The sequence below is a fragment of the Nannospalax galili genome, unplaced genomic scaffold (assembly GCF_000622305.1).
Source record: "Nannospalax galili isolate Female #2095 unplaced genomic scaffold, S.galili_v1.0 scaffold843, whole genome shotgun sequence".
Lineage (NCBI taxonomy): Eukaryota > Metazoa > Chordata > Mammalia > Rodentia > Spalacidae > Nannospalax > Nannospalax galili.
The window spans coordinates 222,479-234,557 of record NW_008349585.1 but is presented as its reverse complement, the minus strand read 5'-3'; the positions used below and the strand labels follow the sequence as shown (position 1 = coordinate 234,557).

The 12,079-nt window shown below is 44.1% G+C and overlaps 1 protein-coding gene across 2 annotated transcripts in view; it reads left to right on the top strand.

Moving 5' to 3' along the window:
• Nucleotides 1-12,079, top strand: part of Tnfaip8 (TNF alpha induced protein 8) — a 131,880-nt gene that overhangs the window by 78,946 nt on the left and 40,855 nt on the right. The window contains exon 1 of one of the 2 annotated variants that reach the window (XM_008847013.3): nt 5,825-5,999. The exons of the other annotated variant lie outside the window; for it this stretch is intronic. Coding sequence (XP_008845235.1) covers nt 5,927-5,999 — 73 coding nt within the window. The 5' untranslated portion in view covers nt 5,825-5,926. Of the gene's footprint in view, nt 1-5,824; nt 6,000-12,079 lie in introns of those variants that run through there. 2 annotated transcript variants of the gene reach the window in all.

Below are 12,079 nucleotides of genomic sequence, written 5' to 3'. Positions count from 1 at the left end.
GCAGCTCCTCTCAGGCCAGCCCATGCTGACACCATTAGGTGGGCAGAGGAAGGATTTCTGCCTTTAATGCTTACTTCCTATACCTTTGCCACATCCATCTAGATCAGCATTTAGGGCTCCAAACAGACATCCCTAAACAACCTGAGACAATCTGGCCTCATTCACAAAAAATATATAGGAAAGAGGTGAGGGGCATTCTATAACACTGTCAGGTTCTAGCTTGTCTCATCATTGTTGTAACCCTGCTAAATAAGTGGCATCACCCCCATTTTGCAGATGTGCAAACAGAAGAAGTTTCAGAAAATGGGTCTTCAGCCATCATCAATCCTTTAAGGGTTCATCTTTAAATTAGATGATCAAAGTCTCAGAGGGGGTGAATTGAGGCAGAATAGAAAGACAGGGAAAATTAAGAGGACAAGGGATGGGAAAGGAACTTGGAGTCTGGCTGATGTCTCACCAGCCAAGTTTTAACATAGTTAACAAAACTTGCCGTGAAGAATCCCTACATAGAGACAACGTTCCTTTTTTATAAAGATATTTCAAACAAAAATGTTAAAATAGCAATGACCCATGCTAAGTTCTAAGCATATGTGACCTGAGTTTAGCCTTAGACCTTTCCAGCCTGTATTATCCACCGCACCTTAGAAACTACCTTGTGATCTCACCCTCCCCCCGCAAAAAAGGAAGGAGTGAAAAAGGAGAAAAACCTTAGAAGCCCTTCCAACAACGTAACTTGGGAAGCCACTGGGTTGTATATGCTGGTTATTGTTGCAGCACTTACATGCCACTCTCTAAAGAAGCCAAACCCATGTCTTGGATATATACTACCTTTTCCTAAGTACCTCTCAGAGTCTCTTCTAACTTACTGCCCACAATAAAATCATGTCAAACCTTTTCTTAATAAACCACAACTCTGCTTCAAAAAAGGAAACATAATTGCAAGGAAGGTACTGGTGTTATAGAAAAAGGATCATGGATCACAAATTCTTCGGATGTTTTCCAACCTGACCCCCCCCCGCCTTGTTCCCTCCCTCCTTCTCTCCTTCTCTCCTTCCCTCCCTCCCTCCCTCTCTTTCTTTCCCCATTCCCCATGTGTGTGTGTCTGTATCTCTGTGTGTGTCTTTAATCATCTACTGAAAGCTTTTTTTAACAAGGATGATTCCTTAGGAGAGAAATAAAAACACAATGAAATCCTAGGAAACAAGAGTGTGCCAGATGCATAGCTGCCTGACTGCCCGTAAGCAAGCGAGCGCGTACGTCCATGTCAGCACTTCTTCCCGTTCCCTCAGAACTATTTGCTCACACCCAGAGCATTAGTGATTGTGTAAGATTTGCTGGAGATGTCATTGAGAGTCTGAGTAGAGTTTACCCCTAGCCACACACTTCCAGAATCTGGTGAGCAGTAGCTTTCTCTCTCTCCACAGTCATCCTCAGTTACCTTTCTTGATTCAGGCACTTCTGCCCCACCTCATACTTAGACTCTCCAACTGCACCCCAATACTCATCAATGCGTAAACATAAGGTCAGTGGAGCACAGGCGCTTGACTGCCTTAGAAGGTACATAAATGACCCCACTATCACTTGAGCACTACCTTCTCCATTTCTAGTAAAAAAAAAAAAAAAAAGTAAGGCAATGAGAGGCAGGTTGCCTGGCAGGGAGAGGATGTAGAGAGATGTTAAGGCCTCCTATGTTTTGGAGGATGAGTGTGAGAGGTAGCTGAGGATGGAAACAGAAATACACATCTTCAGCCCCAACTACATGGGATCAAGAGCTAGAACGTTTCTTCATTTCAGGAGAGAAGGCAAATGTCAATTCTGTATACAGATTGTTGAAGTCTTTGAAGAAAAATAATAGTAGAAAAGTTGAGGACAACCTCAAAATCAAACAGAAGACAGCCATTTTTTATACTCCATAAATATCTGTTTTGTGACCTATAAATGTGTATGATCAGATTCAGCGTCATGCCACTGAGGAAGAAATAAATGTATTGATAAAAGGATGCAAGCTGCTTATGAGCTAGCAGGTACACACTCAAAGGCAGGTAGTTATGCATCTGTACACATTTGTTTCCTAGTTCCTAGTTGACAGAGATGCTGGATTTTTCACTGCAGATAACTAGACCCTCCTTGAGTAAGCTGCAGTGTGTGATAATGTGACACTGCTGAATAGCCATACCAGCTCTTCTCCATTTAGCTGGCCTTCTCATGTGTGGGACTGACCACTTTTCAGGCTCCCCTGTTTTTCAGAGGCTTCTACTGTAAGGCAAAGGCCCCCAAACCTAGGTTCCCACTCGTAGCCTTCCTCTTCCTTTCCTTTTACCTCTTCCCCCTTCTTTTTTTAAAAAAAATAACCAGGGCCCTTGAGTACTCTTTCACTCAGGTGACCTGCTGCTTTGTGACTGTAACTGATTCATACTATCACTCTGCTTCTGAATAAAATTTCCATGCCACTTTGCAAAAATAAATAAATAATAAAATTTTTTAAAAATAAAAAAAAACTCAGCTTTATTCGAGTACAGTTCAAAAGGAGATTTGTTAATAATAATAAACTTTATAGAACCTAGTGCTTGGTGAGGTTGAATTCATTTCATCTATGGTCCAAAATTATCAAAATTATACCAGGAAGCTTTAGATTAGGAAGGCCCATTTATGTGACCTGTATAATTATTGGGTAATGCCTATGTGAATGAATAAGCCATCAGAACCTTTACAGCACCTTGACATAGAGGGAGAGAGGTTCATTATTGGACAGGTGTAGAAATGCAACATAATGTTTAAATGCATTCTTTGCTAAATGGGCCTCTGATGTAGTTGCTATTTTGTTCCAGATTATCAGTACGAGATTATTAGTGTGGATTCTAAGCATATTGCTAAAGTAAAGATGGTGCAGTAGTTTAAACATACAAGAGCAAATATGAGACTAGCTGTGGATGTAGCTCAGTTGGTAGAGTGTTTGCCTAGAATTTATGAAGCACTAGGTTTGATCCCCAGAACTACATAAATCAGGCATGGTGTTGTAAACCTGTAATCCCAGTACTCTAGGAGTAGAGGCAGGAGATTAGGAGTTCAAAGTTATCCTTGGCAGCATAGCAATTTGGAGACCGGGATCCATAAGACCCTGTCTCCAGGGGGAAAAAAAAAGTAAATAGGGGTCACAGGTGATAACAAATCATTATGATGTATTGTAGTCACCAGGACTAAAAAGTAACCAACCCTCTTTGAATAAAAGCCTGGCAAAACCACTACCTAGTATACATGTGGAAGTAGCAGAAGTCTGGACATCCCTGGGGATCCAGACATCCTTTGTTACCATTTGCAAGGCAGGGACATGGAGTAGTATAGATTGCCCAGGGCAGATGCCTTTGAGGGTATACAGGTGACTGAGGAGTGCTTATCATGTACATACTTTAAATAAGCTGAGCTTTCAGTGCTCTTGAACTAGATCAGAACATTCTTCCCCAAGGTGACTGCTGGGTTGCATTGAAAAAAAAAAAAAAAGTTTCTCTGGAGGTTTCCTAAGGATCCTGGTGAGTGTTCAAAGATCAGCTGAGCTGTTAGCAGGATGCTAAATTGAATTACCAGGCTGCTGTGGTGGTGTCCAAACTGTTCATTCATTCAGCAGTTGTTCTCCTTGGCTAACCTGGGCTAGGCTGAAGACCTTTTTGTGAACCCTTGTAAAAACAAGTGGGATATTAAGGACATGTACTCTAACATACGTTATGTTAGAGTGTATGCACTTGGGTTAACAAAAGGACACTGAATAAATAGTGCATATAGGAGCACTTGCTGAAGGAAAAGAGAAAGTAATTCCCCTTGGGGCAGACGGGGTGTGGAGGCTGGGCTGTCTGGAATTGTGTAATCATCACTTCACCTTGAAAGGGTGCTGCTTCACCCCAACCATAGATCCACAGAAGCTATCTCATTTGTGTTAGTAAACAGCCGAGGTGAGGTCCCTCAGAGCCCCTGGTGGATGTCTGTGAACATCTGTCCTCCAGAGGGGGGGACGCAAGGCCAGATGCTGTAGAGGAAGGAGGGGGCGGAATGATTCCTTGGAAAATCAGGAAAGGCCATGTGACTGGCAAGGGAGCTTTTCTTTTGGTTCAGACTGGTCCTTATCTTGGTGTTTCCCTGATGAGTTTGAGGTTACTGAGTATGACCTGCCCATCTTTGTGTCACTAGGGTGTGGGGCACAGGGAACCACCGAGTTAACCATGACTTTAACAAGGGTAGCCTGTTACCTTTCTCAGGGCGTGATCAATTCCCATAGGCTCCATAACTGATATTTTCCAGATGTTTCTCCACCATCTCTCCTCTGCAGCTGGCTATTATGTCTTTGTTCATCTTGCCCGTTCAGTGAAATTGAGATAAAATTCTGGTAGGGTCTTACTGTGTTAGAACTGCTCAAAGGGTAAGAAGTGATTTAATATTGAGGACTTCCTTATATTGATATTTATAATATCCCCTTGCCTGTGGATAGTGTAAACACTGTTCAAAGCCAGTGCTGAAAGAAAATGCACAAGTATCCTTTACAAAAATCTACCCGTAATAAGGTGCAGTAGTTAGCAATTATGTAGTATTTAATAGCTCTCAGATCACTTTGTTTATATTACTTTTTGTAATACAGACAAATCTGTGAATTATAGATTTTTTTGGGGGGGTCTTTTTGAGACAGGGTCTCCCTGCAGCCCCAGCTGGCTTGGACCTTGCTACGTAGATCAGGCTGGCCTTGAACTCAGAGATCCGCCTGCCTCCCCAGTGCTGGGATTAAAACCATGCAGCTAGATTATTTTTATCTTCATTTTATAGACAAGCAAATGGAGGCTCTGAGAGATTACTAAAACAATTTGTTTAAGGCCATATGAATAATAAATAACAGAACTAAATCTAAATTCAGACCCTGAACCTGGACATTTTACTAAATTTACCAGCTTACTCCTCTCCACCCTCCCTCCATGTAAGATAGGAGACCAGGGACATGAAGGCATTTGGAAAATAAATTTATTAAAGAATGTAGGTTTTCTCACATTTTCCAGATGAATAGTCCTTTCTATGGGGAATTCCCTTTCAGATGAGTTTCTTGAGGACAATTTGCCCAATCTTGATGCTGAAGCTAGTGTTTTATAACATAAATTCCTAAGACAGGTAAGCTGGTGGAAACTGTTGTCCCCACTTCTTTGAAGGGCAAGCCAGGATTCCCCAGATTTAGGGCCACATCCACTGAGCCAGAAGTAGGAGCCAGTGAGCCGCGAGGGGAGGGGAGGGCAGGACAGAACAACCGCTGTTCTCAGGGCTCTCCAACCTTTTATCTCGCTCTAATCTATCAGAGAGAGACCTTGGCAGCTTGGCTAGAGGGAGAGAGGCTATACCTGCGAGGGGGCTTTGCTGATGGAGAGCGGCCCACTTTCCTTAGAAACCTTTCCCTGGCACTAGTGAAGTGCCTTGTGAAGATGACCCAACTACGTGGGCGATGTCTATATCACTATCCTGAAAAAAACAAAAACAAAAACAAAAACATAAAAACAGTACAAAACCCAGCATTACAGTTCGTAATTCAGGGTATGTGAAAACTCAGGACCAGGAAAGTCAACCGGGTGCAGAAAAATGTCACCCTAAGGTGCAGTGAGTGATGCTCCGTGTGCACGTGTGCTGCTGGCGGCTGCTACGTGGACTGGCAATTTTGCCCACCGCACCTCTCCTTCGGCCCCACCTGCGGCAGCGCCAGGTCGTCTCCGCCCGCAGCGGCCCCTCGGGGGCGGACTCCTGCGCCCAGCCCAGCGGCGATTCGTCACTGCTGCGGAACTTTCCCCTGAAAAATCCCTACCCAGAGCCAGCCTCCCGCCCGAGGAGGTTTTGATCTCAGTGGTTTCCTCCCCCTGGGTTCCCCGGTTGCTTTCGGGCTGCAGAGCGAACTTGCAGCCCGGAGTCCATGTCCGTGGCGGTGGCGTCTCTGGCCGCGCAGCCCGACAGCATGCTCTCCGACGCCGAGGAGCACAAGGAAGGTACGCTTTCCACCTCGCCTGGGCCAAGTTGTGGGGAAGAATGTGGAGGGAGGCGGGAGGAGGAGCCGATGGTGGGGGGCTCGGGCTCTTTCCCCAGCAGGGTTGGTGCTGGACTTAGGAGCCCAGTACTCAGCCGGGGCCCCTGTCCCAGCAGGCAGGCAGTTTTAGGGGGAGGGAGACCCAGCCCAGCCAGCCCACCAAGGCTGCTTTTCAGATTGCTCTAGAAATGAAAGAGCCTGGTTTGACTCTAAGAATACAAACGCGCCTGTGCCTCGGGACAGCCCAAAGCTGGATTCCTGGGAAGAGTCCTGAGTCAGGGTTCTTTGAAAGGGACTGAGAAAATGCTTTCAGAACTGCATTTGCTGGTAACGGGGGCAACTGAAATGAAGGAAGAAGTGAGAGATCTTCATTTGAGGGATAGATTAGATTCTTTTTCCCCTGCCAGTTTTTCCAGCAGTGAGTTTTGTTGGGGGCCCAAAAAGATGTGAGGGGCCTGTGTTGCTTGAAATGGGAGGGTTTGCTCCCTTTCTAACTGCAAAAGCAAGAGTTTCATTTACTCCTAACACAGAACGGGTGACAGGGCTGGAAAGACTCCAACCAAAACACTATTATATGCTGGTGTTAGCTTGGGAGTTTATTTGTGTGTGAGTGTTTGTGTGCTTTGTTCCCCGGAACTTTATGTATACAAAAGTGCTCTTGTAAATGGGGGTGGGAGGAGAGGTGGCTGGGGGAAATCAGAAATAAGAGGGGGGGGCTCTCCAAGGCTGTGAAATCACCCCTTTCTTTTCAAGTAGCCTCTTGGGAATCTGCTAAATTTCAAGTCAATCCCAGACACTCAGGCAGCCCACAGAGCAGGAAGGAGCCCCGGCTTTCTGCCTTTGGTAGACATCAGTGTTAAGAGCCCTTGAAACTTGCCCTCTTCTGTCTTTTACAGATTCCCTCGCAAAAGAAAACCCTAGGGTTTTATAATGTAATCTCTCGGGGCGACTGTGTGCCTTGGTATGTGATGAGAGGGAAACAGTCACTTAAGAAGGGCTTGTTTAATAGAAATATGGGCCTGGCCTGCACAAGAAATGACAGCCAGGAGCATTGTTTTTGAGTTGGCTGTGGGCTTGGGGGCTGAATGTTTCCTTGTAGTGGCCTCTGTTCTGACAGAGCTTTGTGCTGATGAAAGCTTGCTTTCTTTATGTTTTGTTATTATTGCAGCAATTTATATGAAGTCAAGAGTCCTCAAAGGAAAGAGGAACTGGACTGAGAAATCCATTCTTGAACTTTCTTGTGAATTGTATAGCACTAAGTTAGCATTTTCTTCCAGGCATGTTATTCCCTGTCTTTTGGAAAGGGAGTGGGGAGAACGAGCACGTGCAAAGCTCTTCTGTAGACTGTAATATACCTCACTCTAGCAACACGGCAGACTCCTCTCACTGGCTCTGGTTGCTGTAAGTTTGCAGCCTGGGAGCTGGAGTGAGGTGGCCGCCTTTCATTTGCCGGCCACCTGCCCAGCCTGCAGCCATGTCCCTGTGCAGGGCTCTGCCCTCTGCATTTTAAAGGAAGCCCAGAAGTTTCTTTTAAAAATTATTTGAGCTACTAGAATTTTTAATTGATAGCAGTTAGGGTAAGATTTTTTTTTAAAAAATAAGCCTGGAGGAAAATTGTTTTATTACTTTTTGGATCAGATAGAGCCACTATAACTACCAGAATATGTGCTTGTAAGTGTGTGTGTGTGTGTGTGTCTGTGTGTGTGTGTCTGTGTGTATCCTGTGCAGTGTCTGCTGTGGGGTTATTTTGTGGGATCTAGTACCTTTCTTTGAGCTGCCACCACTGTTACTTTACTCCTCTGTGTGCCTTGATCCTGATCTTACCACCTCCCTCTGCTTACAGTTTGTGGGCTTTCTGTTCCCCTCTGGCAGACTTTTGTATCCTGTTAAGTTTGAGATTACCAGGAGTCCTTCACAATGTCTACACTGCAAGAAAATTGCCTTTGGAAGCTTCATGTCCAATTTGTTGTAATGACAGATACTTTTAATTCATTATTCTGAACCACAGTAAGAGACTGCTTTAACTTCTTTAGGATTGAATCTGAAAAAAATGTCAAGTCAGATGTAGAAGTCCCTGCAGGCCAACGTATTTGTGTATGCACATGAATGTAGGCACATATGACTGGGGAGATTGTTCAGCCATCATAGCTTAGTATGGACTTGACTCTGTGCCAGAGGTAGCCTCAGCCTATAGCCACCTCCAATGAAACAGTTCCATTTTGCATGCTTGTCAGTAAGTGACTGTGCTTAAGAATTAAAGTGAGAAAAATAATCCAGGACGTGCTAATTAAAAGGGGGAAGTTGAAACTATCTAGACATAGAATGAATACAGACACCACCTTTATTAAAAAGGAGAGTGTCATAGAAAGTAGGATGTCAGCAGTTTCCTGTGGATGGGGGCTTCCTGAGGAGATAAGTAATGTCCATATATTTGGCATTTAGTTGCTTCCTATTGCATCCATTACTTAATCATGAAATAGTGAAAATGAATGATAGTTGAGATCACTGCATATATGTTAAACATAAGCACCAAAGAATCCAGACTCCTTTGTCTTGGGAAACACAGCTTTGGTACCAGAAGTGAAAAAGCCATTGTTGACTGGGGTTACTGTACGAGGACTGGGGAGAGATTAAGGGTTGGCTGGCAAGTTTTCACTGCTCTCTCTGCCCTTGCCCACTCTAGCTGTTTCCCTCTACCACCTTACCCAGGTCACTTCCGCATTGCATTGCATCCTGTCACCAGGCTTGCTATTTTACAAACAACACAGTGGCCATTAGACTACTGCCTCAACTTCCTGCTCACAGACAGACAGCCTTATGTCCAGCCACGCTCACACTCCCAAACCTTGAGCAGGTGTCTCTCGTACTGCAGTATGACACCTTCCATCTTGGACTCCTGTAGTCTTCCCTGGCTTTCCCTCCTCACTTAGACGACTCACCTTCCACTGGGCACTGGCACATGCAGCTCCTTCTACCCCAATATCCTTCTCTTCACTTGACCCTTTTTCTCAGCCAGCTCTTTGGAGAAGCTGTTTCTGAAGCTTCAGCCTAAGCCAGGATCCCCAGGTGCCTTTTCTCAGAGCACCTGTCCCTTTCTTTGCTGACATGCATCACACTGGGTCTACAGGCTTTTGAATGAAACACCACATCTGTCTTATTCTCAACTGTTATATCCAGAGCTACATGGATGAGGTGCTCATTAAACGCTATAGAATAAATGAATGAATTGTTTAGAAAACTAATTCTCAGCCCTTTGTCTAATTTGGAACATTGTTTATCTGTCCTTCAAAATGAACCTTTAAAACGTGTTCTGATTGTTTTTGGTTTTGAGACAGTGTCTGACTATGTAGTTCAGGTTGGCCTTCAACTCACAGTTATCCTCCTTCCTTCTAAACGCTATGATTACACATATGGCTTTTAAATGCTCTTTCCATATCCTCTTTGTAGTTCCTTAGCTCACTGATCTGGTTGCTTTTGTATTTTGTTTTGTAGGGTTTTGTTTTGTTTTGTTTTGTTTTTCCCTTTTTGGTCCACCACTCCACAGATAATGCATCTGTCAAAATCACCAGTGATTCTATTTTCATATCTTTTGCCATAATGACCTTAAAAGAAACTGAAACAAAAAATTTTTAAAAGGCCCATGAGATAGTGAGGTGGCTCAGCCAGTAAAAGGCACTTGCCACCAAGCCTGATAACCTGAATTTGATTCCTCAGGACCCACATGGTAGAAGGAGAGAACCCATTCCTACAAATTGTTCTCTGACCTCCACATACCTCCTCTGGCATGTACACACACACACACACACACACACACACACACACACACACACACCAAATGCAATAATTTTTAAAAATCTGTATCTGACACTAGGAACCAGCATCTCCCTTGGTTCTTCTTGGATTCCTTGCTTTTTCTAGCTTTCTCGTTCTATGTACTATGCCTCAGTTTTAAGAACCATCTGCACAGCTGGCTTCCTGGCAGACACTGTGCTTTGGCACAGGAAACTTCAATTCAATAGGTCTAACCTGAGCACCCTTTTCTGTCACCACAGATCTTATTTTTCTTTTATATTTTCACTGGATACCTCTTTTGGGCTTCCAAACTACAAGCCTGGAAGTTGTCCCTTAATTCTGTCCCTTCCTTCATTATCTGCTTCCAGCTGGCCACCAAGACCTGGTACTTCCTCCTCATTATTCACAGAGTATGTCTTTCTTTATGTGTCCTGTACATCAGCATTTGTACCCTGATTGATACAGCAATGGCCTCCATCTCTAGAATCCCGGTGACAAAAAAAAAGAAAAGAAAAAGAAAAAAAGAAAAAAAATGGAACTTGGTTTCTGCTATTGTAAACAAAATAATGTGTTAGATCAGATGACTTCATGCATCCACTGTGTCAGTTTTCTGCCACTGTAACAAAATACCTGAGGTGACTAACTTCTATGGGAAAACAGGTCTTTATTGTTGTTTGGTTTTTGAAATAGGGTTTTACTGTGTAGTCCAAGCTAGCCTTAAACTCACTATGTATCCCTAAGGTGGCCTCAAATACATGATCCTCTCCTTTGCCTCCTTGGTTGGGAATACTGGCATGTCCTACTACTTCTGGCTGAAGGTTTATTTTGGCCCTCAGTTTTAAAGGTTTCAGGGCATGATTGATAGGCCCTGTTGTCTTGGGTCTATGGTGAGGGTTGCACACTGTAAGGAAGCAAAACCACTAATTTCATGGCCAGAAACTAAAGAGAGCAAAGAGGGGCTTGGGGGGGGTCTCACCTGGGCACCCTCCATCTTGAAGGACCTCCCTCCATCTCCCAGTTGTGCCACCCTGAGCCTTTAAATTTAAGCCTCCAGGGGGCTTTAAGATCAAACCACAGCATTCATTAAAAAGCTGGAAATCTAGGCTCTGACGATGCACCAAGCAGCAACTTCAGGCCTGTACCCAACAGCCGCCTGGTTAGGATGCCTCTACAGCCTTCACTGCCTCTGGGTGCTTTGGAATTTAGCAATGGTTGTGGTAAATGGGCAGAGGTGAGGGGTCTGATGCCTATAATCATTAGCGAGGGCTTCTGTAAAATAGGAAGTTAGGCAGATTCCCCCAAACCACAGCAGTCCACCCCAGCTCTGGACCCTCACTGCCTGGTTCAGTTGCTTCCTCATTCCCTCAACAATGCAGTTCTCTCTCCCTGCTTCACATAGGTACTGTCTCCAAGCACACCCATTTTGGAGTAAATGCTCTTCCAGGTGCCCTGTGCTTCCCCAGCTTGTACTGTTTTCACCCTGTGTTGTGGTTATTAGTTTTCATTTGCCTGCACTTTATTGTGAGCTTTTTGACATCAAAGTTTTGCATTTTTTTCTTCCTGAAACCCCAGTGCCAGACCAGGGGCATCTCATACGGGAGGGCCTAAAAAAGCTTTATTAAAGAATTTTAAATGCAGATATATGATGTGATGGAATGTTGAAGAGCATTGCTTAGAAGCTGCTTAGCTGCTTTATAGAAATAGAAACACTGGCTTCCAAATCTAGAGGACAAGACTATTTTGAGTTTCTTAAAATTTTCCACTCAAGGACTCTTAATAGCACAGGCAAAACAAGCATGTGCCTTTTATCCCTGGGGTCATAGTTCTAAGTAGTTTGCCAACATTATAAATTTCCTTGAAGACAGAAGAAAAGTCCTTCCATATATTGGGCACAGTGCTCTGTGTATCTTCTCATTTAATACTTGATGATAATCCTTTGTGTTCATTCCAGTTGACAACTAGGCAAACAGGTTCAAGAGTATAAAAAGCGTACTCGAAACCATGAAGCTAGGAATGGTGAGATCAGGATTTGAACCAAGGCCAATTAACTATGGAGTATGTTCTTTCAACCCTTGTGTAAAACCTTCCTCAGTAACATCTAAAACCTGACCTCGCCCTTCCTCACATAAGCTTGGGGTTCAGGAAGAATCTGTGTCTTTTATCTGCATTTACCCATAGACCTGTGTTTTGGAGGAGAAAGAAGCCCTAGTTTACTCCCTCTGCTGCCTTTTGCTTGCTGGCAGCTGCCCA